Below are 24,222 nucleotides of genomic sequence, written 5' to 3' on the forward strand. Positions count from 1 at the left end.
AATGTAAAACGAATGTGTCATTTTATCTGTTCTGTTTGAGTGATATTTTAATTTATTTTATTAGTATTGATTTGATTCTCAGTAAGTCTTTTCCTACTATAAACTATTCCGATACAACTTTGCTGTAATTTAACTCAACTTTATAATGCAGCATATTTGTACTTTCTCATAATAACTCCATTAACACAAAAAAAGAACAATAATATACAACAGGGGTTGGCCAGCTTTATCTCTTAGGCCAAATCTGGCTTGCTTCACGTTTTTGTAAATTAAGTTTTATCGGAACACAGTCACACCTATTCACTTACTTAATGTCTTTGGTTGCTTTCATGCTATATCAGCATAGGTGAGTAATAGAAACAAGAAAGAGGGCCTGCAAACCCTAAAAATTTGTCAACTCTTAGCATACAAAATCAGTATAACTATTTTATTTCCAAATCTGTTTTATTTTGGAGAAATCTCACATCTGTTTTTAGGAAAGCCTTTAGAACAGAAACTTTTTTTTTAGTGTGGTAGAATACATGTAACCAGTTTAACCATTTTAAAGTGTACAATTTGGTGGCGTTAAGTAGATTTGCAACATTGTACAACTATCACTACTGTCTAGTTCCGGAATTTTTTTTACCACCTTAAACAGAAACCCAGTACCCCCATTAGCAGTCACATCCTGTTTTGCCATCACCTTGTGCCTTGGAAACTACAAATCTGTTTTCTCTCTCTATGGATTTGCGTATACTGTATATATCACATAAGTGGAATCATACAATATATTACCTTTGTGTCTGGCTTCTTTTACCTTACTGTTTTCAATGTTCATCCATATTATAGTGCATGTATCAGTACTTAGTTCTTTTTGTGGCTGAATTATATTCCGTTTTATGCATCTGCCACATTTTATTCATTCATTAATAGATGAACACTTTGGTGTGTCCACCTTTTGACTACTATAAATAGTGCTCCTATGAACATTCATATACAAGGTTTTGTTTCAGTACTGGTTTTTAATTCTTGTGGGTATATACGTAGAAGTGGAGTTTGCCAGGTAATATAGTAATTCTATCTTTAATTTTTGGAGACTACTAAACTTTTTCACAGCAGCTATTCCATTTTACATTCTGCTAGCAATGTATGAGTGTTGTAATTTCTCTATATCATCACCAACACATATTATCTGTTACTCTGATTTAGATCTTCTTAGTGGGTGTAAGTTGACTTTTTCATTTCTATAAAAGGGTCATTGTCATTTTGATAGGGGCTTCATTTACTTTGTAGATCACTTTAAGCAGTATTGCCATCTTAATAATATTAAGGCTTCCAATTCATGAACTTGAGATATCTTTTGATTAATTAAGCTCTTTCATTTTGACAGTATTTTGTAGATTTTAGTAAACAGGTTTTATACCTCTTTGGTTAAATGTATTCCAAAGTATTTTATTCTTTTTATTCAAATGTAAATGAAATTGTTTTCTTTATTTCTTTTTTGACTTGTTCCTTGGTAGTATATAGAAATACAACTGATTTTTGTGTGTTGATTATTTATTTATGTATTTATTTTATTTATTTTGAGACAGGGTCTTGCTCTGTCACCTAGGCTGGAGTGCAGTGGCGTAATCTTGGCTCACTGCAGCCTATGCCTCCCAGATTCAAGCGATTCTCGTGCCTCAGCTTCCCAAGTAGCTGGTATTACAGTCATGTACAACCACACCTGGCTAATTTTTGTATTTTTAGTAGAGATAGAGTTTCACCATGTTGGCCAGGCTGGTCTTGAACTCCTGGCCTTAAGTGATCCATCCCCCCTTGGCCTCCCAAAGCTCTGGGATTACAAGTGTGAGCCACCACACCCAGCCTGTGTATTGATCTTGTATCCTGCAACTTTGTTGAATTTATTAGCACTAATAGTTTTTTTGTGGATTGTTGTGGATTTCCATATATTAGATCATGTCATCTGTCAATAATGGTAGTTTCATTGCTGAGCATAGTGGCATGTGCCTGTAGTCCCAGATACTTGGGAGGCTGAGTAGGGAGGGTCATTTGAGGTCAGGAGCCTCCTGGGTTCAAGTGGTTCTCATGCCTCAACCCTCCCAAGTAGCTGGGAATACAGGTGTGCACCACCATACCAGGCTGATTTTTGTATTTTTAGTAGAGATGGAGTTTCACCATGTTGGCCATGCTGGTCTTGAACTCGAATTTGAGGTCAGGGTCATTTGAGGCTGTAGTGCACTATGATCATGCTTGTGAATAGTCACTGCACTCTAGCCTGTGCAACATAGCAAGACCCCATCTCTAAATTTTTTGTTTTTTTACAGATAGTTTCATTTCTTGCTTTCCAATTTGGCTGTGTTCATTCTTTTTGTTGCACAATTGCTTTGGATAGAGCTTCCATTACAGTGTTATTTAGAAGTGACAAAAATGAGTGTCTTTGTCTTCTTATCTCGGAGTAAAAACTATAACTCTTTCACCATTCGGTGTGATGTGAGCTATGGTTTTCGATACATGCCCTTTATCCTGTTGAGGTAGTTTCCTTCTATTTCTGGATTTTTTTTTTTTTTTTTTTTTGAGACGGAGTCATGCTCTGTTGCCAAGCTAGAGTACAGTGGCACGATCTTGGCTCACTGCAACCTCTGCCTCTTGGGTTCAATTCTCCTGCCTCAACCTCCCAGGTAGCTGGGACTACAAGCGTGCACCACCATGCCCAGCTAATTTTTGTATTTTTAGTAGAGACAGGGTTTCCCCACGTTGGCCAGGATGGTCGTGATTTCCTGACCTCGTGATCCACCTGCCTCGACCTCCCAAAGTGCTGGGATTACAGGTCCAACCTGTTTAGTGTTTTTATCATAAAAGGATGTTGAGCCCTTTTAAATACTTTTTGCATCCAGTTGAAATGATAACTTGTTTTTTAAATTCATTATATTAATATGGTTTATTATTTTGATTGATATTTGTATATTGAACCTTCCTTGCATTCATTGGTTAAATGCCATGTGGTCATAGTATATGCTGCTAAATTCAGTTTCCTAGAATTTTGTTGAGGATTTTTGTATGTATATTCCAAAGAAATATTTTTTCTTTTGTAACTTTTGTTTTGACGTCTTTGGCTTTGGTATCAGGGTAATGCTATCCTCATAGAATTGATGAGGAAGTGTTCTCTTATTTTTTAAAGAAAAATTTTGCAGTTACATAGTAGGTGTGTGTATTTATGGGGTACATGAGATGTTTTGATATAGGCATGCAATGTGAAATAAGCACATCATGAAGAATGGAGTATCTGTGCCCTCAAGCTTTTATCCTTTGAGTTACAAATAATCCAGTTACATTCTTTCCATTATTTTAAGTGTTCTCTTATTTTTTGAAAGAGTTTGAGAATTATTCATTAATGTTTGGTAGAATTCACCAGTGAAGCCATCTGATGCTGGACTTTTCCTTTTTGGGAAATGTTTGATTAGAATTCTATATCTTGTTATAGTTCTATTTAGATTTTCTATTCTTAAGTCGGTTCAGTAGTTTCTGTGTTTCCAAGTGGTTTTTCGTTTCCTCTAGCTTATCTTTCTTGGCTTTTGATGATAATATTCTCATATAATTCTTTCTTGTTGTTGAAATGCTGATAGTAGTGTCTCTACTTTCATTCTTAATTGTAGTAATATGATTATATATGGAGTCTTGATCTGTTGCGACTGGAGTGCAATGGTATGATCTCGGCTCACTGCACACTTCGCCTCCCGGGTTCAAGTGATTCTTCTGCCTCAGCCTCCCAAGTTGCTGGGATCACAGGTGCACACCACCACGCCTGGCTAATTTTTTTTATTTTTGTAGAGACATGGTTTCACCATGTTGGCCAGGCTGGTCTTGAACTCATGACCTCAGGTGATCGCTTGCCTCAGCCTCCTGAAGTGCTGAGATTACAGGTGTGAGCCACTGCACCCAGCCAAATTGTAGTAATATGAATCATTTTCCTTTTGTCCATCTAGACAAAGGCTTGTTTTTGTTGATTTTTTTTTTTTTGGTCAAAGAACTACCTTTTTGTTTAACTGATTTTCTGTAGTGTTTTTCTATTCTGTATTTTATCTCTGGTCTTAACTTTATTTTCTTCCTTCTGCTAGCTGTAAGTTTCATGTACTCTAATTTTTCTAATTTCTGAAGGTGGAAGGTTATCTTTTTTCATATGGGTGTTAAATTTTTTTCTGAGTATTAATTTCACTATATCCCTTAAGTTTTGGTGTGTTTTTATTTTTATTTATCTCAAAGTATTTTCTCTCTGTGTGTGTCTGTGTGTGTGTGTTTTAATTAGCTAGTTATTTAAGAGTATGTTACTCTACTCATAGTTCTGAATTTTCTAATTTTCCCTCTTTATTTTTAGTTTCATTCCATTGTTGTCAGAGAAGGTCCTTTTTATGATTTCACTTTTCAAAAATTTATCAGGGCCAGAGCCAGACATGGTGGCTCATGCCTGTAATCCCAGCACTTTGGGAGACCAAGGCAGGCGGATCACTTGAGGCAGGGATTTGAGACCAGCCTGGCCAGCATGGCGAAACCTCATTTCTACTAAAAATACAAAAATTAGCTGGGCTTGGTAGTGCATGCTGGTAATCCCAGCTACTCAGGAGGCTAAGGCAGAAGAATTGCTTGAACCCAGGAAGCAGAGGTTGCAGTGAGCGGTGATCATGCCACTGCACTCCAGCCTGGGTGACAGAGTGAGACTCTGTCTCAAAAAAAAAAAAAACTTATTGGAGCTGAGTGTGGTGGCTCATGCATGTAATCCTAGCACTTTGGGAGACCAAGGCAGGCGGATCACTTGAGCTCAGGAGTTCAAGACCAGCTGGACAACATGGCAAAACCCCATCTCTACACAAATACAAAAATTAGCTGTGTGTGGTGGTACGTGCCTGTAGTCTCAGCTGCTCAGGAGACTGAAGTGGAAAGATAGCTTGAGCCCGGAGGCAGGCAGAGGGTGCAGTGAGCTGAGATTGCATTGCTGCACTCCAGCCTAGGCAACAGAGTGAGAACCTGTCTCAAAAAAAAAAAAAAAAGAAAAAAGAAAAAATTATTAGATTTGCTTTGTGATCTAACATATAATGTATTCTGGATAATGTTGCATGTGCGCTTGAGAAAAAATATATATTCTGCTATTTTTGAATGGAATGTTGTCTAGATGTCTGTTATATCTAGTTGATTTATAGTGTTGAATTCCCCTATTTTCTTATTAATTACCTACCTAGAAGTTCTGTCTATTATTTGAAGCAGCATATTGCTCTCTCAAATTTTCATTGCACAACTGTCTTTTTCTCACTCCAATTCTGTCAGTTTTTGCTTTGTATATTTTGGGGCATTCTTGTTAGACCATGTAAGTTGTTTTTGTTTTGTTTTTGCTTTTTTTTTTTGAGACGGAGTGTCGCTCTGTCGCCCAGGCTGGAGTGCAGTGGCGTGATCTCAGCTCACTGCAAGCTCCACCTCCCGGGTTCAGGCCATTCTCCTGCCTCAGCCACCCTAGTAGCTGGGACTACAGGTGCCCGCCTCCATGCCTGGCTAATTATTTTTGTATTTTTAGTAGAGATGGGGTTTCACCGTATTAGCCAGGATGTTCTTGATCTCTTGACCTTGTGATCCGCCCACCTTGGCCTCCCAAGTGCTGGGATTGCAGGCATGAGCCACCGTGCCCGGCCTAGACCACGTAAGTTTTTAAGTGATACTTCTTTTTTTTTTTTGAGACAGAATCTTTCTCTGTTGCCCAGGCTGGAGTGCAGTGGTACAGTCTCGGCTCATTGAACCTCCGCCCCCAGGTTTAAGCTATTCTCCTGCCTCAGCCTCCTGAATAGCAGGGACCACAGGCACATGCCACCAAGTCCAGCTGATTTTTGTATCTTTAGTAGAGATGGATCTCACCATGTTGGTCAGACTGGTCTCGAACTTTTGGCCTCAGGTGATCTATCCACCTTGGCCTCCCAAAGTGCCGGGATTACAAGCATGAGCCACTGCATCTGGCCCATGTGTTACTTCTTCCTGATAGATTGACTTTTTATCAATATATTGTGTTCTTCTTTGTCTCTGAAAACAATTTTTGACTTACAGTCTAGTTGGTCTCATATTAGTATAACTGTTCTGGCTCTGTTATTATTTGCATGGAAAATCGCTTCTCGGCCTTTTGGCTGAGATCAAGTGTATTATTTGCATGGAAGATCTTTTTCTATTTCACTTTCAACCTATTTTTGTCTTTGATTCTATGAGTCATTTGTAGACTGCATTGTAGACTTATTATGGGTTTTGTTTAATGTATTCTGCCAGTTACTGACTACTTTTGAGAGTTTAATTCATTTACATTTATAACTACTGATAAATGGGGACTTACTGTTGCCAGTTTATTATTATTATTATTATTATTATTTGAGCTTTTGTAGAGACAGAGTCTCATTATGTTGCCTAGGCTGGTCTTGAACTTCTGGACTCAAGCAATCCTCCTGTATTGGCCTCCCAAGGCAAGGGGATTATAAGTGTGAGCCATAGCACCTGGCCATTGTTATTTGTTTTCCAAATGTCACTTATTTTTTTTAAATAATTTACAGTATTGATTCCTTTCTTGTTTCCTTTCCTATTTTTTTAAAAGTTTTTTTTTTTTTTAATGGTTACTCTAAGGAGTATAATTAACACTTTAAACTTGTAACCACCTTGATTAAATTACTCGCAGTTTACCTTCAAAATTATACAAAGAACACTACTCCTATACATTTCTGTCTCACCCTTCTTGTTATTGCCACAAATTACAGTATTACACATTGTGTGCCCATTACCCTAGATTTATAATTTTTTTTTGCGTTTCACTTTTGAAAAAATTTTTATTTATTTATTTATTTATTTTGAGACGGAGTCTTGCTCTGTCACCCAGGCTGGAGTGCAGTGGTGTGATCTCGGCTCACTGCAAGCTCCACCTCCCAGGTTTATGCCATTCTCCTGCCTCAGCCCCCTGAGTAGCTGGGACTACAGGCGCCCGCCACCATGCCTGGCTAATTTTTTGTATTTTTAGTAGAGATGGGGTTTCACCGTGTTAGCCAGGATGGTCTCGATCTCCTGACCTCATGATCTGCCTGCCTCGGCCTCCCAAAGTGCTGGGATTACAGGCGTGAGCCACCGTGCCCGGCCCCTGCATTTTACTTTTAAGTCATGTAGGGAAAAAAAGAGGATTTACAAACCAAAAATTCTGTAATACTAGCTCTTAGAGTTACCTATGTAGCTATCTTTAGCAGTATTCTTTATTTCTTTGTATGGTTTTGAGGTATTGTTTATTGCCCTTTCATTTCAGCATGAAGGATTCCCTTTAGCTCTTCTTGTAAAGCCAGTCTGCTGGTGATGCCTTTCCTCAGCTTTTGCTCATGTAGGAATCTCACTTTCTCCTTCTGTTTGGAAGGATTGTTTTGCCAGATATTCAAGTCTTGGTTGAGAGTTTCTTTCAGCACTTTGAATATGTCATCCCATTGCCTCTGTCCTTCATGGTTTTTGATGAGAAATCAGCTATTGATCTTTATGTGGAATCTTTGTATACTATGGGTCACTTCTCTCTTTTTGTTTTCAAGATTCTGTCTTTGTCTTTTGATTACATGTGTCTTCATGTGTATCTCTTTGAGTTAATCCTTAGAGTTTATTTTGCTTCTTGGATATGTAGATTCATTTCTTTTATAAAGTTTGAAAAGTTTTCAATAATTATTTCTTCACATATTCTTTTCGGTCCTTTTCTTCTTGGATTTCCATTATGCATATATTGGTATACTTGATGGTATTTTGCAGCTTTCTTAGATTGTGTTCATTTCTTGTCATTCTTTTTCTTTCTGCTTCTCGGTTTTAATAATTTCAGTTAACCTATCTTAGGGTTGTGGATTCTTTCTTCTCCCTGCTCAATCTGCTGTTATACCGCTCTAGTGAATTTTTAATTTCAGTTTTATACTTACAGCTTCGTAATTCCTATTTAGTTCCTTTTTATAATGTCTGTTTCCATAGTGATGATTCTGTATTTGTTGAGACATTGTTTTTATAGTTTTCTTTAGTTTTTTTTGTGCATAGGTCCTTTAGCTGTTTTGAGTGTATCAGACAATGAATTTAAAATCTTTGCATAGTAAATCCAATGTCTGTGATTTCTCAGGGAAAATTTCTTTTAATTTATATATTTCACTGTTAATGGACTACACTTTTAAAATTTCTTTGCATGCCTTATAATTTCTTGTTGAAAAACTGGACTGATTATTGTAACTGTGGAACTATGGAAATCAGATTCTCCTCTCTTTCCAGGTTTTCGTGTTGCTCTTTGTTGTAGTTATTTATTTGGGGACTTTTAAAATTAATTTTATAAAGCCTGTATTCCTTGTCATGCGTGATCTCTGAAATCTCTTTTCCCTTAACTCAGTGGGTAGCTAATGGTTTGACAGCAGAGAGTGCTTTAAATATCTGGAGCCAAAAATAAACAAAAAAAGTCTCCAGGTTTTTAAAGATTGGCCCTGCATTGAGCCACCTCTTCAATGCTTAGTCAGGCCGATTACAGCTGTGACTTAGCACTACTTTACTCCCTGCTAGTGCTAAGTCTAAAGAAAAACTAGAAGTGAAAGTGTAGGTCTCTTCATGTTTTTTCTGATTGTGGACTCTGCCCTGGACATGTGCATGGGCCTTCAGATTGTTTTATACATGTGGGAGCTTTTCACATCCCTCATAGCCCAAGTATCTTACTCCCCACCTTTCCAGACAGGTTTTCAATGTGTCCCTTGTTTGCCTCAACTGTATCTTTTGCTCAGGTGTCACATCTCATTCATTTGCCTTTTAATGTTTTTGAGGACCATTCCTTGTTTACAAAGCTACTTTTCCACCCTGAGAGAATTCCTAGTTATGCAAAACAAAGGGTAGCCCTTTGCATCAGTTTTTCAGGGAGCCTCCAAATAGGTCAGAACAGACAAACACAATTCCTTGGAAAAAAGTTCTGCTCTACTCCTTTCAGAACCAGGAACCCACAGTGAGAACTCAGGCTTCTGTCTTAAAGGTTGCTGTCAGGCTGGGGAGGGGGTTGGGTAAGAGTAGGTTAAAATGCTGGAAACCTTTCCTACCAGATTTCAGCGCTTTCCTGGTTAAAAGTTATCTTAGTTGCCATAAACTTTTGACTGTCTTCAGAATTCTAATCAACTTGATTCTGACAGTGTTTGCAAGTTTCTTGGTGTTCCCCCAGGAACAAGCACCTGTTCTGCACCATATTTGCATATGTCACTCTAAAACGGGGATTTTTTTTAACCTAGGTTCTTTGTACTCTAGCAGGTTTGTGGAGGTCCTTAGGAGGTTAACAAAATCCTGAAATTGCATGCCAAATTTTGATGTATGTGCTTTTTTTCTGAGGTAAGGATCCATTATGGTCTCAAGGGGGTCCATAATTCTAAAAGTTTCAAGTACTACTATTTTAGGGGATCTCCTATTTAAATATAAATAACTAAAACATAAAGTTATGCTTTGAAAAAAAAAAAACCTGTAAGTAGTAACTCCTTAGGAGCTGAGAAGAAAAATTCTCATTATAGATACTCAGTTTCTTAGTAGATACCAAGGTTCATTGCAAACCAGGTAAAAAAATACTAAGACATACTCTGTTAAAAACACAACAAAAGAACTTCCCTTGTCAGTAGGTAATCTTTATATAATTTGAAACTGTATTCCTTGCTTTCTGAATTCATATATTATTTTCATGATTAAAAAAATTAATCTGGCCGGGCATGGTGGTTCACGCCTGTAATCCCAGCACTTTAGGAGGCTGAGGTGGGTGGATCACGAGGTTAGGAGTTCAAGACCAGCCTGGCCAAGGTGGTGAAACCTCATCTCTACTAAAAATATAAAAATTAGCCAGGCGCGGTGGCAGGCGCCTGTAATCCCAGCTACTCAGGGGGCTGCAGCAGGAGAATCGCTTGAACCCAGGGGGCAGAGGTTGCAGTGGGCTGAGATCGTGCCACTGCACTCCAGTGTGGGTGACAGAGTAAGACTGTCTCAAAAAAAAAAAAAAAGAAAAATTAATCTAGTATTCTTTCTTTAATATATATAGAAATAAGTAAATTTCCCATGACATCCTCTTAAGAATTCTTTTAAGAATTCAGATTGTAGATTCAAACTTTAGAAAATAGAACTGTAATATGCTTATTTTGCTTCTGAAAACATAATGAATTTTAGATTCTTTTTTCCTATTTTACTAGTTTGAATATCTTATAAAATATATTGGAGAGAAATTTTATGTTACGATAGCTGAAGAGGAAAAATGAATGTAAGGTGATAATTCCTTTTTTTCCTTTTTCTTGGCAGGTTATTAACAAATTCAAACAGACTCACAACAACAAGAAATGCTGTGTGGGCCCTCTCAAATTTATGTAGAGGCAAAAACCCTCCTCCAAACTTTAGTAAGGTATGAGTAAAATACACAAATTAAAAAATCTGTTTCCATAAACCTAAGTTTCTATATAATAGCTTTTTGATGTTTAAGGAACTCCGCTTTTTGCTTAGTAATTATTTTCTTTATTGACCATACAATGTTTGCACATATACAATATTCAAAAGCTTTACAATACAAAGGAAGTGTCCCTTGTACTTTTCCTAACACACCTTAAATTCCTGTGCCCAGAGGCAGTCACTGCAACCACATGTATGAAGGAATTGACTTTAGAAATCTTCTAGTCTAGTTCTCTCATTTATAGGAAAATAAGTCCCCCAAAAGATTAAATAATTCCTTTAGGTTCACCGTTTGTACTTTTCCATTGTAACTTTTATATCTTAGGGTATCTGTTTCCCTATCTACTGCATTTTGCCTCTAGAAATACAGATGATTAATTAATTCCCAGTTTAGTTTTATTGTTTAAGATGCTGTTAGGAAGGCAGAAAGGGGGTAAATTTTTAGAATACCATTCTACTTCTTTTGAATTTAGTATCTAAATTTAGTATCTAGCACTAAGAGAAGTTTAAACTTTGGTAAAGATCTAGTGATAAAGTTTCTGGGGATAAAAAATAATACATTTGTAATTCACAAAGGTAAATCATGAACTAGTATGCCTTCTCATTTTACTTTTCATTTCATTTCATAAAATATTCAAAAGACATAAACTCAAGAGTTGAGATTTAATAAAAGTAGTAATTTTTATTGTCTATTCACATTAACTCTTAAATAAAACTGGCTCTTCCCCATCCACTGCCCTTCTAGCTGGAGGTGAAGAATACAAAGATATGCAGTACATTTTGATACTACTGCTGCGATTTGTGCTGACATGCCAATAGTTTTACCTGCCAGTGTTTTTGTACCTTTAGTGCAAATGTCAACAAAATGAAAAAGACGAATGATGTCTTAGTATTATTATGAAAATAGTTTTGACATCACATATACCCCTAAAAGGGTTTTAGGAATCCCCCAGGGGTCCATGGACCACCCTTTGACAACCACTGTCTTACAACAGTCTCCTTGTAGGTAACTACTTGACTGATTCCCTCATCTTTGTTTGCTTAGAAGTCACATTTTTTATGAGCTCTACTGTTACCACTATTTTTAATAATGTAATCTGTCACTGTGGTGCCAGTATCCAAGTTACTGGCGGCAAATCCCTATGGGTCTGCAGCAACCTCAATTCTTGCTTCCTCAGAAGAAATAATTCAACTGAGAGCATTAGGTAGAAAAAGAGACCAAGACAAGTTTCAGAGCAGGAGTGGAAGTTTATTTAAAAGGCTTTAGAACAGGAAAGAAAGGAAAGTACTCTTGGAAGGGACCCAAGCAGGCACTGAGGTCAAGTGCCGTGTTTAAATTAACCTTGATCCTAGGACTATAGACTGGCCCCTTTCCCATGATTCTTCCCTTAAGGGTGTGCTGCCTCCATGCCCAGTGCCCTCCTTACCCTTGGAAGGTGAGCATGAGCAGTGTGTTTAGGAAGTTGTATGCATGCCCATCTGAGGCTTTCTTCCCTTTTCCAATAGTGTGCCCCCCACCCCCGGAAAGTTATACTCTGCCATTTTGTCTCTTAATGCACGTGCCTGAGAAGTTGCATCTCCCTGGTGCCTGCATTCAGTTAACACTTTAGTGCAACAGGTGAGGATCATCAGGAAATGGCCTCTTCCTGGCACCGGCTGCCAAATTTATCACTTTTAAAGATGCAATGTGATAATTGCCAAACCATCACCTGACATTCCTAGTGGGTGGGGGAGCAGTCCTCCATGCCCCGCTTAAGTCTGTCTACCTACTGTAACAACTGCTGTCAGCCCATGAGTGTACCTGACCTTCTTCGTTTTTACTCTATTTTCTTCAAATCACCTTTTAACATAATATATGTGTTTTTCTGTTTATGTATTTTAATTTTATTTATTTATTTATTTATTTTTTGAGATGGAGTCTCGCTCTGTCGTCCAGGCTGGAGTGCAGTGGCTCTATCTTGGCTCACTGTAACTTCCGCCTCCCAGGTTCAAGCTGTTCTCCTGCCTCAGCCTTGAGAGTAGCTGGGATTACAGGCGCACGCTACCTCGCCCAGCTAATTTTTGTATTTTTAGTAGAGACGGGGTTTCACCATGTTGGTCAGGCTGGTCTCGAACTCCTGACCTCAGGCAATCTGCCTGCCTTAGCCTCCCAAAGTGCTGGCATTATAAGTGTGAGCCACCACGCCTGGCCCTTATATATGTATTTTAATTTTTAAAAATCTTCCACTAAAATGTGAACTCCTAAGGGAAACTTTGTTGTTTACTTATGTATTCCAAACTTATGAAATAATATCACATTTTGGGGCTTAAGGCTTGTTTGTTAAGTACATTTTCTGTAATTTTATATGAGAGATTTGTTTTTTAATCATTCACTTTTTTTGAAATTTTCTTTTTTTTCTTCCTTTTTTTTTGAGATGGAGTTTCGCTCTGTCACCCATGCTAGAATGCAGTGGTGCGATCTCAGCTCACTGCAACCTCTGCCTCCCGGGTTCAAGCGATTCTCCTGCCTCAGCCTCCCAAGTAGCTGGGATTACAGACACCTGCCACCACGCCTGGCTAATTTTTATATTTTTAGTAGAGACAGAGTTTCACCATGTTGGATCTGCGCATCTCAGCCTCCCAAAGTGCTGGGATTTACAGGCGTGAGCCACCATGCCAGGCTGGAAATTTTCATTTCTACAATCATATTTTATCTTTTCAATAATTAGTTTTCTTACTCTCTGGTTGCTCATCTTTAGGTAGAATTCTACTTTATGGACTCAGCAAATTGTCATATCTAAGGATTTATAGTGTTTTTTGTTTGTTTGTTTTTTGGTGTCTCTGTTTCTTTGTGCTTTTTTTGTTTTGTTTGTGGTTTGTCTTAACCACTTTAATGTTGGAGGCTATCTTCATTTATCTGGTGATCTTTGAACAAATTTCGGAAGAAACTAAAAAGCTGATTGGAAGATGAGTGTATAAATGGACTTCATTGTAGGATAATTGGGCAGCAAAACCATATTTTTTTGAGGAACACTAAATTTCAGTCTCTCTTCAGAGACCATTCATTTTTTTCAGAGACAGAGTTTCCATTCTCTTGCTGGAAGATGGGTAGATTGGGTTGAGGTATAGAGTAGGTAACACACCTGGCTACTAAATATCCTGCAGCTGGGCACTGTGTCTCATGCTGTAATCTCAGCACTTTGGGAGGCTGAGGTGAGAGGATCGTTTGAGCCCAGGGGTTCGAGGCCAGCCTGGGCAACATTGTAAGAACCTGTCTCTACAGAAAATAAAAAAATTTAGCCGAGTGTGGTAGCACATGCCTGTCCTCCCAGCTACTCAGGAGGCTGAGATGGAAGGATTGCTTGAGCCTGGGAGGTTGAGACAACAGTGAGCTGTGATCATGCCATTGTACCTCCAGCTTGGGCAACAGAGCAAGACCCTGTCTCAAAAATAAAAAATACAAATAATAAACATCTGGGAACTGAGTATTGGAAGAGAGCTAGAGGTTTTCAGTAGTCAGTATGCAGACTTACACTTATCTCCTACTTTCTAGTCTAGTGCTTCATTTCAACCTCCACTGTGCTTTATATCCTGAAGTTCAGTTTCTGTGATTCACATTTTGTTGTCCAGTTTCTCCTTCAAATAAACTTCCAGTCTTTGGTAGCATTGAGAATGCTAGTCACTTACCTTTGTAGTAGGGACCCAAAGTCTAACCTGCTGCTTATCGGATTTTTAATCTCTTCCTCTATTTTAGCACCGTTTCCCCTCCTGTCTGTGATACCTGATGCCTCTGATTTCTAAGCATTTGGAGATGATGGTGGGGAGATAAATTAGCTTTCTTCTTACTGGTAGTTCCCTCTCCTGGCATTAAGGTTCCACTTTTCTCTCCTGAGTCGGTTACTGTTTCTTTATTCACTTTTGTCTTTATATATTGTGGACAGGATTATTAATGTCTACTGGCTTTTTCAGAGTTAGAATTTGTATTTCTGTTTCTTTTCTTTTTTCCTGAGAAGATACTGGGGCAGAAATGTTTTTACTTTGCTCACTTAATACTGGAAATATGTATTAGTTCATTGTTTTTTAACTCAGTGAAAAGACATATGTCAGCTATATTAATTTTTTTAAACATACTTTATATTTGCTTTAAAAACCTGATATTTGGCTGGGCATGGTGGCTCATGCCCTGTTATCCCAGCACTTTGGGAGGTTGAGGTGGGCGGATTGTTTTGAGCACAGGAGTTCTAGACCAGCCTAGGCAACATGGTGAAACCCTGTCTGTACAAAAATTAGCTGCGTATGGTGGCTCACGCCTATAATCCCAGCTACTCAGGAGGCTGAGGCTAGAGGATTGCTTGAGCCCAGGAAGTGGAGGTTGTACTCCAGCTTGGGCAACAGAGTAAGACCTTGTCTGAAAGACAAAACAAAACAAAAAAAGAAAAACAAACCCTGATTTCTCTGTTCAAGGAAGAGGAGGTTGGCAAGGGTGGAAGCTTGATCGTTGGAGAAGGATCCAGTTGTGCTGATTTTATTTGCCTACTAACAGATGGACATACCTATTTTGTAAGCTAACTGATTTGTGTACATGAGTCCTAGGGTCATCTTTAGAGGACAGGCCCAGCAGAGACAGTAACTCCTTTCAGAAGACGATAGTTTATATACTGATAATCTTGAAAATCATCTTTAGAGGACAGGCCCAGCAGAGATGGTAACTGCTTTCAGAAGAGAATGGTTTATATACTGATAATCTTTAAAACATGGTTAAAGGGAAAAGTCATCTAAAATATTAGAACATTTAAGAAAAATGTCATCACTTTTTATTTGTGGGGTATATAACATATAACATAGTTCTTCTTTTTTTTTTTTTTTTTTTTTTTAGTAGAGATGGGGTTTGTCCATGTTGGTCAGGCTGGTCTTGAACTCCTGACCTCAGGTTATCTACCCGCCTCGGCCTCCCAAAGTGCTAAGATTACAGGCGTGAGCCACCGTGCCCAGCTTAACATAGTTCTTAACTGAGGAGAAAGACTAAGGGATATGTTACGTTGCTTATTTTAAAAAAAAAACAACTTTAAGGAACATAGCATCAATAGTGATCATGGGAGTTAAAAAAAAAGCCAACATTTGAGTGCCTACTCTATGTCAGGCACTGTTCTTAGGTGCTACATGCATTCTTATCAGTGTAATAGTTTATTAATAATGACTTCCACTTGAATACCCTTCACAAATATATTTATTTTTGTACTTTCTGTACCTTAGTTCCTCAAATGATTAGTAGATCTATTTCCAGATAAGTACATGTAATGAGTCAAGTGAGGCTTATTAAAGTTAGATTATATTCTGTGATCCTCATAGCAAACACTTAAGTAGAACTTTTGAACTTCTCAGTTTTGGTGTGCTTTTTTTGTGGGAGTGTGTATGATTTAGACACAGACAAGAGATCCCAAATATTTTACTATTTTTTAAGACAAATTTTACTACATATCTTATTCAATATAAGATTAACAGTAGTCATAATTAGCTTCATATTCATATATCTGATTATAATTTTAAAACAATATAAATTTTTATAACATTAAATTTTTGTTTTAAAATTAATTTCTATATTTTTCTGAGGAAACTTGGCTTTAAATAGAGAAAAAAATTTAGATATGCTCTTTCTTCCCTTACAGGTTTCACCTTGCTTAAATGTCCTGTCACGACTGTTGTTTAGCAGTGACCCAGATGTGTTAGCAGATGTGTGTTGGGCCCTTTCTTATCTCTCTGATGGACCCAATGATAAAATTCAAGCAGTCATTGATTCTGGAGTCTGTCGAAGATTGGTGGAACTTTTGATGTAACTATAAATAATTTATGCTTAATAATTGTATGATTGGGATTTAAAATGAGCAATTCAAGTAATAGCTTTGTAAATATCTCAAGAGTCACTGTCTTCAGGGAAAATTAAAAAGCTACTGACCCTACACTTAACAGAATAGACACAATCCTAGAAAGTTGACCCTAAAATTTGGAACTTATGTCTTGTAGTTGGGACTAATTATTTTGTAAATGAATTTCCTTAGTTTAATGTGATCTCTTTATGAGTTAGAGAAACTTAATAAGTGTTTATGGAATGCCTGTTATCTGCTAAGGTATTGTGTGAGACATTGTTAATGAAGTATAGAACATAGTTTCTCCTCTCACAGAACGAATAATCTAGTTTATTTTTCATTATAGTAATTAATTTGAGTAAAAGTCCATGTAGTGAAAGCCATTTAGTATTTCACCTCTATTAAAGATAACATGTTTCTCTTTGCTGGGCTGTTATAGCTATTTTCCTTAAAAAGAGCAGCTTTTCTATACAAAGAAGTTAAAAACATTTAAGAAAACTTGTTTTAAAAAGATGTTGTAACTTCATAACTTCATCTTCTTACCTTCTTTAAAAAATGTATTATCTTCCTTCCTTTCTTCTTTTGTCAAGAAGCCGTTGTAGGGCCAAACAAAGTAGATGGCACAAAGCGAGGTCTGATAAGGAGTTGGGGTCCCAGCATGAGGACAGCATCAGAGGAGGGTGGGCATGCAGGTTCAGCAGGGGGGATCAGGGCCTAAACTTGATAATGACACCCACTGGGGTGAGCAGATAAGCAGACTGGAGCAGGGCTTGGAGCCAGCACATCGTGGGATACCAGTCTAGCTGAGGTAGAAGATTGGCTGGTATAGGGAGGTTAGAAAAATAGAAGCTATTTCTTGTTATCAGAGAATAGAGATAAAAATATGGAAGAGGAGAAAGCCTGAATAATTTAATGATTTTAGATTAGAACTAAAAATATCAGTGTGAACTCATGGCTCTTAACATAGCTAGGTATAGAAGTAAATATATATGTGTGTAAGTGTGTGTGTGCATCCTCTTGAAGGGCCTGGGAGCAGTAACACTTCTACATTAATAAGCTAAGGAAACTGAAGTTCAGATTGAAGTTTCTAAACACTACTCTCCATTAAAAGGAACCATGATTCTTGGAGAAATGACTGGTTTCAGGGGTGGGACTGAGAAAATGTAAGATGAATGCAGGAAGTAATGAGTGCTCAAATAATGGACAGATGTCAAAAGGATCAGAAGCCTATTTGAAGGGGTTCTCACTATCCAAACCTGGGACAATTTGTGCTTTGAAATAAATTATATTAATGTACATTTTATTGAATAAAATACGAAACCCATAAGTCCACATTAAAGCATGTAGTTGGAATGATAGTATTAGAAATACATCACTGGTAATAATACTAATAATTACCAATACTTCAGAATAAGCATCAAGAGATGCTAAAACTTAGTGGTAAAAGTAGGTTAAGGAGTGGAATTTTGCATTATCTCAAAGTATTTTGTTGCAAAATATTAATTATATTAATTATAAACGGGAAAACGATAATGGTAAAGTGGAAAAGTCTGGCAGACATCATCGTAATTAGTGACCAGAATTCAGTACCAATATAATGGGAAAAAAAAGACTGGGATATAATGAAAAGATTATAGCACTTATGATATCCCCCAGCCAAAGTATATAACCTGGGTCTTAATCATGAAAAACATTGGATAAACCCAATTAACGGGCTTCTGATCTTCAAAAATGGCAAAATCATGAAAATCAAGGGAAGACTGAGAAACCATTCTGGAGAGACTGGAGAGACATGAAAACTGGCTGTAGTGAATGATCCTGGATTAGATCCTTTGTTATAAAGGTTATCAGAATAATTAGTAAAACTTCAATGGGATCTTTGGCTGAACACCCTGCAGGAGTTTGTAGTATTTTTGTAACTTTTGTGTAAATTTTTAATTCTTACTAGTATTTAGGTTCATGTTTTTATTATTTTTAGGCACAATGATTATAAAGTTGTATCACCTGCATTAAGGGCAGTTGGTAATATTGTGACTGGTGATGATATTCAAACACAGGTGAGTTCAAACTTGAGTATCGTAAGTTGTTAACATAAGGGACTTAAACAAATTTATGTTTCATACAACTTGATTACATATTAATCAAGATTTTAACATCACCATAATTGTGTGTGTGTCTGTGTCTGTATCTTGGAGGATGGTGAGATGTCAAAGAAGATATGCTGTCAAGATCGACTCCAGCCAGATTTGGGTTACAATCTTATTATTTATTTATTTATTTAGTCAGTTAGTTAGTTAGAGACAAGATATTGCTCTTTCCCCTAGGCTGGGGTGCAGTGGTGTGATCATGACTCACTGCAGCCTTTGCCTCCCTGGCTTAAACAGTCCTCCCAGCTCAAGCAGTCCTCCCGCCTCAGCCTTCCAAGTAGTTGGGACCACAGGTGTGCACCACCACACCTGGCTAATTTTTTTATTTTTTTAGGGACAGGGTCTTGCTATGTTGCCCAGGTTGGTCTCAAATTCCTGAGCTCAAGCGATCCTCCTGCTTTGGCCTCTCAAAGTATGACTTACAGGCATGAGTCGCTATGCCCAGCACAATCTTTCTTGAAGATAGAGAAACTTAAATTATTTAACACGTTGGATTCTCCTTTGTTTACTGCTTTACAGTATATTTTTTATTCTAACTTACATATTTTCTTTCAGTTTTATCCTTTTAAAGGCCTATTTGGATACTAATCAAAGTTATTAAACAGTTGCTCTTTAGTAATTGACAGTTATTCATTTAATATAGCTCTTTAAATGAAAATACCATTCTAGACATATACTGTAATTTTCCGTTGGATTTCTGGTGCACTGCTCCATACTTCTTCACCAGATGAATTTAATGTAAATCATTGGAGTATTTTGAATATAGGAACATAATTAATCTTGCAATGGAATAAAGAATGTAAAGGGACAATGCAGAATATACTTGTTTACGGAAGAAGAGTAAGATAGTAAAAATTTTTATGAAGCCAATTGATTCTACATGCTAATGTTTTTAATTATTGTAGAATTAGATTTTTTTCAGACTGTATGATATATATATATTTTTCAACAATTCATTTGGGAAAACTAGAGGTTGGATCCTGACCTCAAGTCACCAAATCTTTTTTCAGTTTTATTAGTTGAACTCTTAGAACATTTGTAAATATGAAGGATACACCTCTGATTTTCATTTTAATGGGCTGAGAACAGGACACTTCCTTATAGTGGCATGAGACTAGGTTTATCAATCGCAGAAGTGTAGAAGACAGCAAATTTTCCTTTGGAAGGAATTTCTCCTTTCTTAATTTCATTTTCTAGAATGTTTTTTGTACATCTAAATAATTCATTAGTAGCTTTTCACATAGGTTATTTACTATAAAACTTTTTGTTTCCATTTCTAACTTGTTTTAGGTAATTTTGAATTGTTCTGCATTACCCTGTCTCTTACATTTATTGAGTAGCCCAAAGGAGTCAATTAGAAAAGAAGCCTGCTGGACTGTTTCTAACATCACTGCTGGAAATAGAGCTCAGATTCAGGTAACTGCCCTCCAGATCTGAGAGTAGAACAGCAAGGTCTAAGAAACCAGTTTGGACAAAAGTTAACACTTTTTAAATGTTTTTTATTGAGTTACTAAAAAAGATTCCTTTTTAAAAAGATACCGAAAAAGTATTTTAAAGAACATGGCCTTTCCTCCTCTAAAATAATAACATTTACTTGTAGTATTCTAGTGAAATATAGCAAGAGTGTGTGTGTGTGCGTGTGTGTGTGTGTGTGTGTGTGTGTATGTGTTTAGCACAGTGCCTGACACATAATGGTTTGTCTTTAGAAATATATATATTTTTTGCATTAGTTTTAAATAAGTTATGCAATAATCTTCCTCTCAAAGCTTTTAATGATTTATTAGGGTCCTATCAAGCTTTTTGTGTCAGTGATTACTTATCCATTTTGATCAGTCACATGCCTTGTGCTTTATCATCTCTAAAATTTATATTTTGTTATTCTCCAGTCTTTAAAAAGCCAATTTCCTATGTAAAAAGAAAAATATTTGAAAGTTTGCTGATAGAATAGAAATTAAAAATTCTTGGAAAAGTATTTCCAAAAACCTTGACATTTTGAAGCCATTGAGTTTCAATATTTTTTTTACTGGTAATATTTTAGAAACAGTGTTTGTACTGATTATATATTTTTCCCCCTCTCAGGCTGTTATAGATGCAAATATTTTTCCTGTTTTGATTGAGATTCTTCAGAAAGCAGAGTTTCGTACCAGAAAAGAAGCAGCTTGGGCTATAACTAATGCGACATCAGGAGGTACTCCAGAGCAAATAAGGTATGATATACACTTTTTAATTGTTTTTTAAATGTAAATGAGACAAAAGTTGAAATAAAACGTATTTTTTATTTACTGATGCAACTAAAGTATTATTTCTAAGTCAGTTTGATAATATGAAATGACGGCATGTATTATATCAGTTACTCATTCACAATGGTTTTTTTGTTTTTTTCATTTAAAATATAACATCATTCTCCTTGATAGGCTGCTTATGAAAAATCAGAGATTAAAAATCCAAATGGGAACGGTCTGTGTTAATTTGTAGAGTACACTGTCATGGGCATTAAATATTTTTTAATCACAAAAATATAGCTTTATTATATAGAAATGGCTAACAAATTTGAATATCCTCTTTAAATAAAAAGTGAAGTAGACACTGTTTATATGGTGACGTTCTGCTCCTCATTGACTGTTAGCCTTGCCTATGGATAGTATCTTACTTTTATTTTTCTATACTAGTTACCTTTTTTTAATATTAGCTTTTTGAGTCTAAGCTTTTTAAATTTATTTATTCTGCTGACAATATAAATAATAGGTGCATGGGCTTTTAAGTCAGCCTGATTTCAAATCCTGCTCCTTCAGTAAAAGTTGTGTGGTCTTGATAAAGTCATTTAACCCCTCTAATCTAGTTTCTTCATTTTAAAAAATGAGTTCCAGTAACAAATAGTAATGGTAGTATAGTCAGCCTTCCATATACTTGGGTTTTGCATCTGTGGATTCAACCACCTGCAGGTCAAAAATATTAAAAAAGAAAAAAACAGTGAAAAATGCCAATACAACAATACAAAATAATACAAATTTAAAAACATAATACAACAGTTAGTAACATAGCAATTACATTGTTTTAGGTATTATAAGTAATCTAAAGATGATTTCAAATACATGGAAAGATATGCATAGGTTGTATGCAAATACTATGCCATTTTATATAAAGGAATTGAGCATCTGTGGATTTTGGTATTGAGAGGAAGGGTGTCCTGGAACCAATCTCCGATGAAACTGAGGGACTGTATCTGGATAGTTAAGTGAAATTTATGTCTTTGAAGTGTCAGCACAGTTCCTAAACATATTATTAATAACTAATAGATAATAACTAAGAATAGCTACTATTATTATTTGTAATCATCGTAATTTTTATTGTCAGTATTGATTCCTGAATCTCTTTTTATCATGTACTTTCACTCTTTTTTATCTGACATAGCAAAGTTTCACTTATACCTCTATTAAAAGCTTTACTTCTACAGAATCGTCTTGTTTGGAGGATCCCTCCATGAAACTAGACTTCTTAGAAAATATTTTCTAATGCATATTTGATTTATTTTTCAATTTATAAAACAAGTCAAATTACAATGCTATTTTATAAATCACATGATTTTGAAATCTACCTATTGTTAAATTGTCTTTTATTGCCTTCATTTGTAGTATTATCTTGTTCTCTCAAATTTATATTGGTGTATATTGGTAACATCTGTCTCTGCCTTTTATTTTCTATTCTCTTTGCTTTAATCAGTATTTCCACTTTGTGTCATGGATACAAGCAGTAATAAATCAAGACCCTTCCTTTGTTCTATTTTGTATTTTTTAAATGCTGATGTTATTTTTATTTTATTAGGGCTGCAAGTTTGTTCACTTGCAAATAGTTGTATTTTTTCAATTAATTTTTGTGGTTATATCTACTCTGTATATTATTCCTTTAATTTATTAGTATGGATCACGTACCCAAATTGAGATAATTATTTTTCTAACCACTTTAATCATTTCACTAAGTCTGCATATATGGGAAAAGACCTCTTGATCTCAGATTAAGTTCTGCATCCATACCACTAGTTGAGTGCCTACTATTGCCATTTATTGCGCTAAGTCATTTCAGTTATTGAGCACCAGCAATGTATCAGCTACTTTCATGTATTTTATCTCCTTTAATCTCTTAACTGTGAGGCAGTTATTCATTCAACAGATATTTTTGATCAATTACAGTACAGTATAGGGCAAATGAGTGCTCCAGTGAAGGTATATACATTTTTTTTTAAAGAGGGACAGAAACTTTTATTAAATGTCTATTGTGTTCCTACAACAACTCTCTGAAGTTGGTACTATTATTATTCCCATTTTTAAGATGGGGAAACTGAGACACAGAGTAATTGTTCAAGGTCACAAAACTAATAAGGAGTGGAATTGGGACTTGAAGGCACACAGCCTGGCTTCATAGTATGTTTTTAACCTTTGTACTTAATACGGATTTTTTGCCAAGTGAACAAATCAGTTACTTAATTTACATTATAGAGTACAAAAAACCAGCCAATAACTAGAAAAGGACACGCATTCAGAAATTAATGGAATTTTTTGGTGAATATTATTTATGAAAATTATTCACAAGAGAGCCTGTTTTGTTCGTAGAGGTCTTCTGTGCTTCTGAAACACAGCATATGTTTTAGAACATTAGCTGTGATTGTTTTTATGGGAAATTTTCTCAAGTTTAATTTAGATGTCTTTTCTTTCTTTCCATTTCTGTCTACCCCCTTATGACCTCTGTGTGTGTGTGTGTGTGTGTGTGTGTGTGTGTGTGTGTGGGCTTGCCTTTTAAAAAAAAAAGCAGAAACCTTTCGAACGTACGTTTAGTGCTCAGATGAGCACCATGAGAAACAGGCCCAAGTACCAGTTTGTGTGTGTATTTTATAGTCTTTGCAAGACCATTTATTGCTAAGTATGTTAAATTAGAGAATAGTTGAGTAAAGAAAATTTTAAGTTTCCTATGTGAGAATTTAAATATGTGTAATGTTTACATTTGTGTAGGAATACTTTTTCTTAATTGCTTATATAACATTTCACTATGAAAAATATTTTTGCGTTATTGTTACAAACTTTTGTACTTAAGTCTTTTTAAATCTTTTTTTCCCATTTCTTCTCTTTTAAATTAATCTGAAGGTATTTGGTAGCCTTAGGCTGCATTAAACCACTTTGTGATCTTTTGACTGTTATGGACTCCAAAATAGTCCAAGTGGCTTTAAATGGACTTGAAAATATTTTACGTCTTGGAGAACAAGAATCTAAGCAGAATGGAATCGGCGTTAATCCATACTGTGCTCTCATTGAAGAAGCATATGGTAAGCAATCAGTTAAAAATTTGCAATTATAGTCAGTTCTTAACTATCTGTCATAGATACTTTCCCCTTCTAGTTCCCTACATTTTTTTTGTTGTAAAAGCAGTATATATTTTTTTAAGTTTTAAAATGTCACCCATAATTTTATTACCCTAACAATTTATTTTTATTATTTACCTTTTTTTACGTTGTCTTTATGCACAAATACTTTACATTGACTTAATTGTATTGTATGTATAGTTTTATGTTCTACTTTTTAACATTTGGAGAAATTTTAAATTTCTACATACTTTTTATTATAATGGCCACATAATGTTATATATATACTATATATAAATATGTAATTTTTTTTTTTTTTGAGACACAGTTTTACTCTGTCTCCCAGGCCAGAGTGCAGTGGTGTGATATTGGCTCACTGAAACCTCCGCCTCCCAGGTTCAAGCAATTCATGTGCCTCAGCCTCCTGAGTAGCTGGGAT

General features: G+C 36.0%; 1 protein-coding gene and 1 pseudogene across 3 annotated transcripts in view; both read left to right on the forward strand.

Moving 5' to 3' along the window:
• LOC105465480 (karyopherin subunit alpha 5) overlaps positions 1 to 24,222 on the forward strand; it is a 54,843-nt gene that overhangs the window by 25,270 nt on the left and 5,351 nt on the right. For all 3 annotated transcript variants that reach the window (XM_071096347.1, XM_011713927.3, XM_011713928.3), the window contains 6 exons: positions 10,300 to 10,399; positions 16,089 to 16,252; positions 18,265 to 18,343; positions 19,724 to 19,849; positions 20,513 to 20,640; positions 23,569 to 23,747. In XM_071096347.1, coding sequence (XP_070952448.1) covers positions 10,300 to 10,399; positions 16,089 to 16,252; positions 18,265 to 18,343; positions 19,724 to 19,849; positions 20,513 to 20,640; positions 23,569 to 23,747 — 776 coding nt within the window. The remainder of the gene's footprint in view (positions 1 to 10,299; positions 10,400 to 16,088; positions 16,253 to 18,264; positions 18,344 to 19,723; positions 19,850 to 20,512; positions 20,641 to 23,568; positions 23,748 to 24,222) is intronic.
• On the forward strand, positions 6,121 to 6,216 carry LOC112423865 (U2 spliceosomal RNA; annotated as a pseudogene).

This window comes from Macaca nemestrina, chromosome 5 (assembly GCF_043159975.1).
Source record: "Macaca nemestrina isolate mMacNem1 chromosome 5, mMacNem.hap1, whole genome shotgun sequence".
Taxonomy (NCBI): Eukaryota; Metazoa; Chordata; class Mammalia; order Primates; family Cercopithecidae; genus Macaca; species Macaca nemestrina.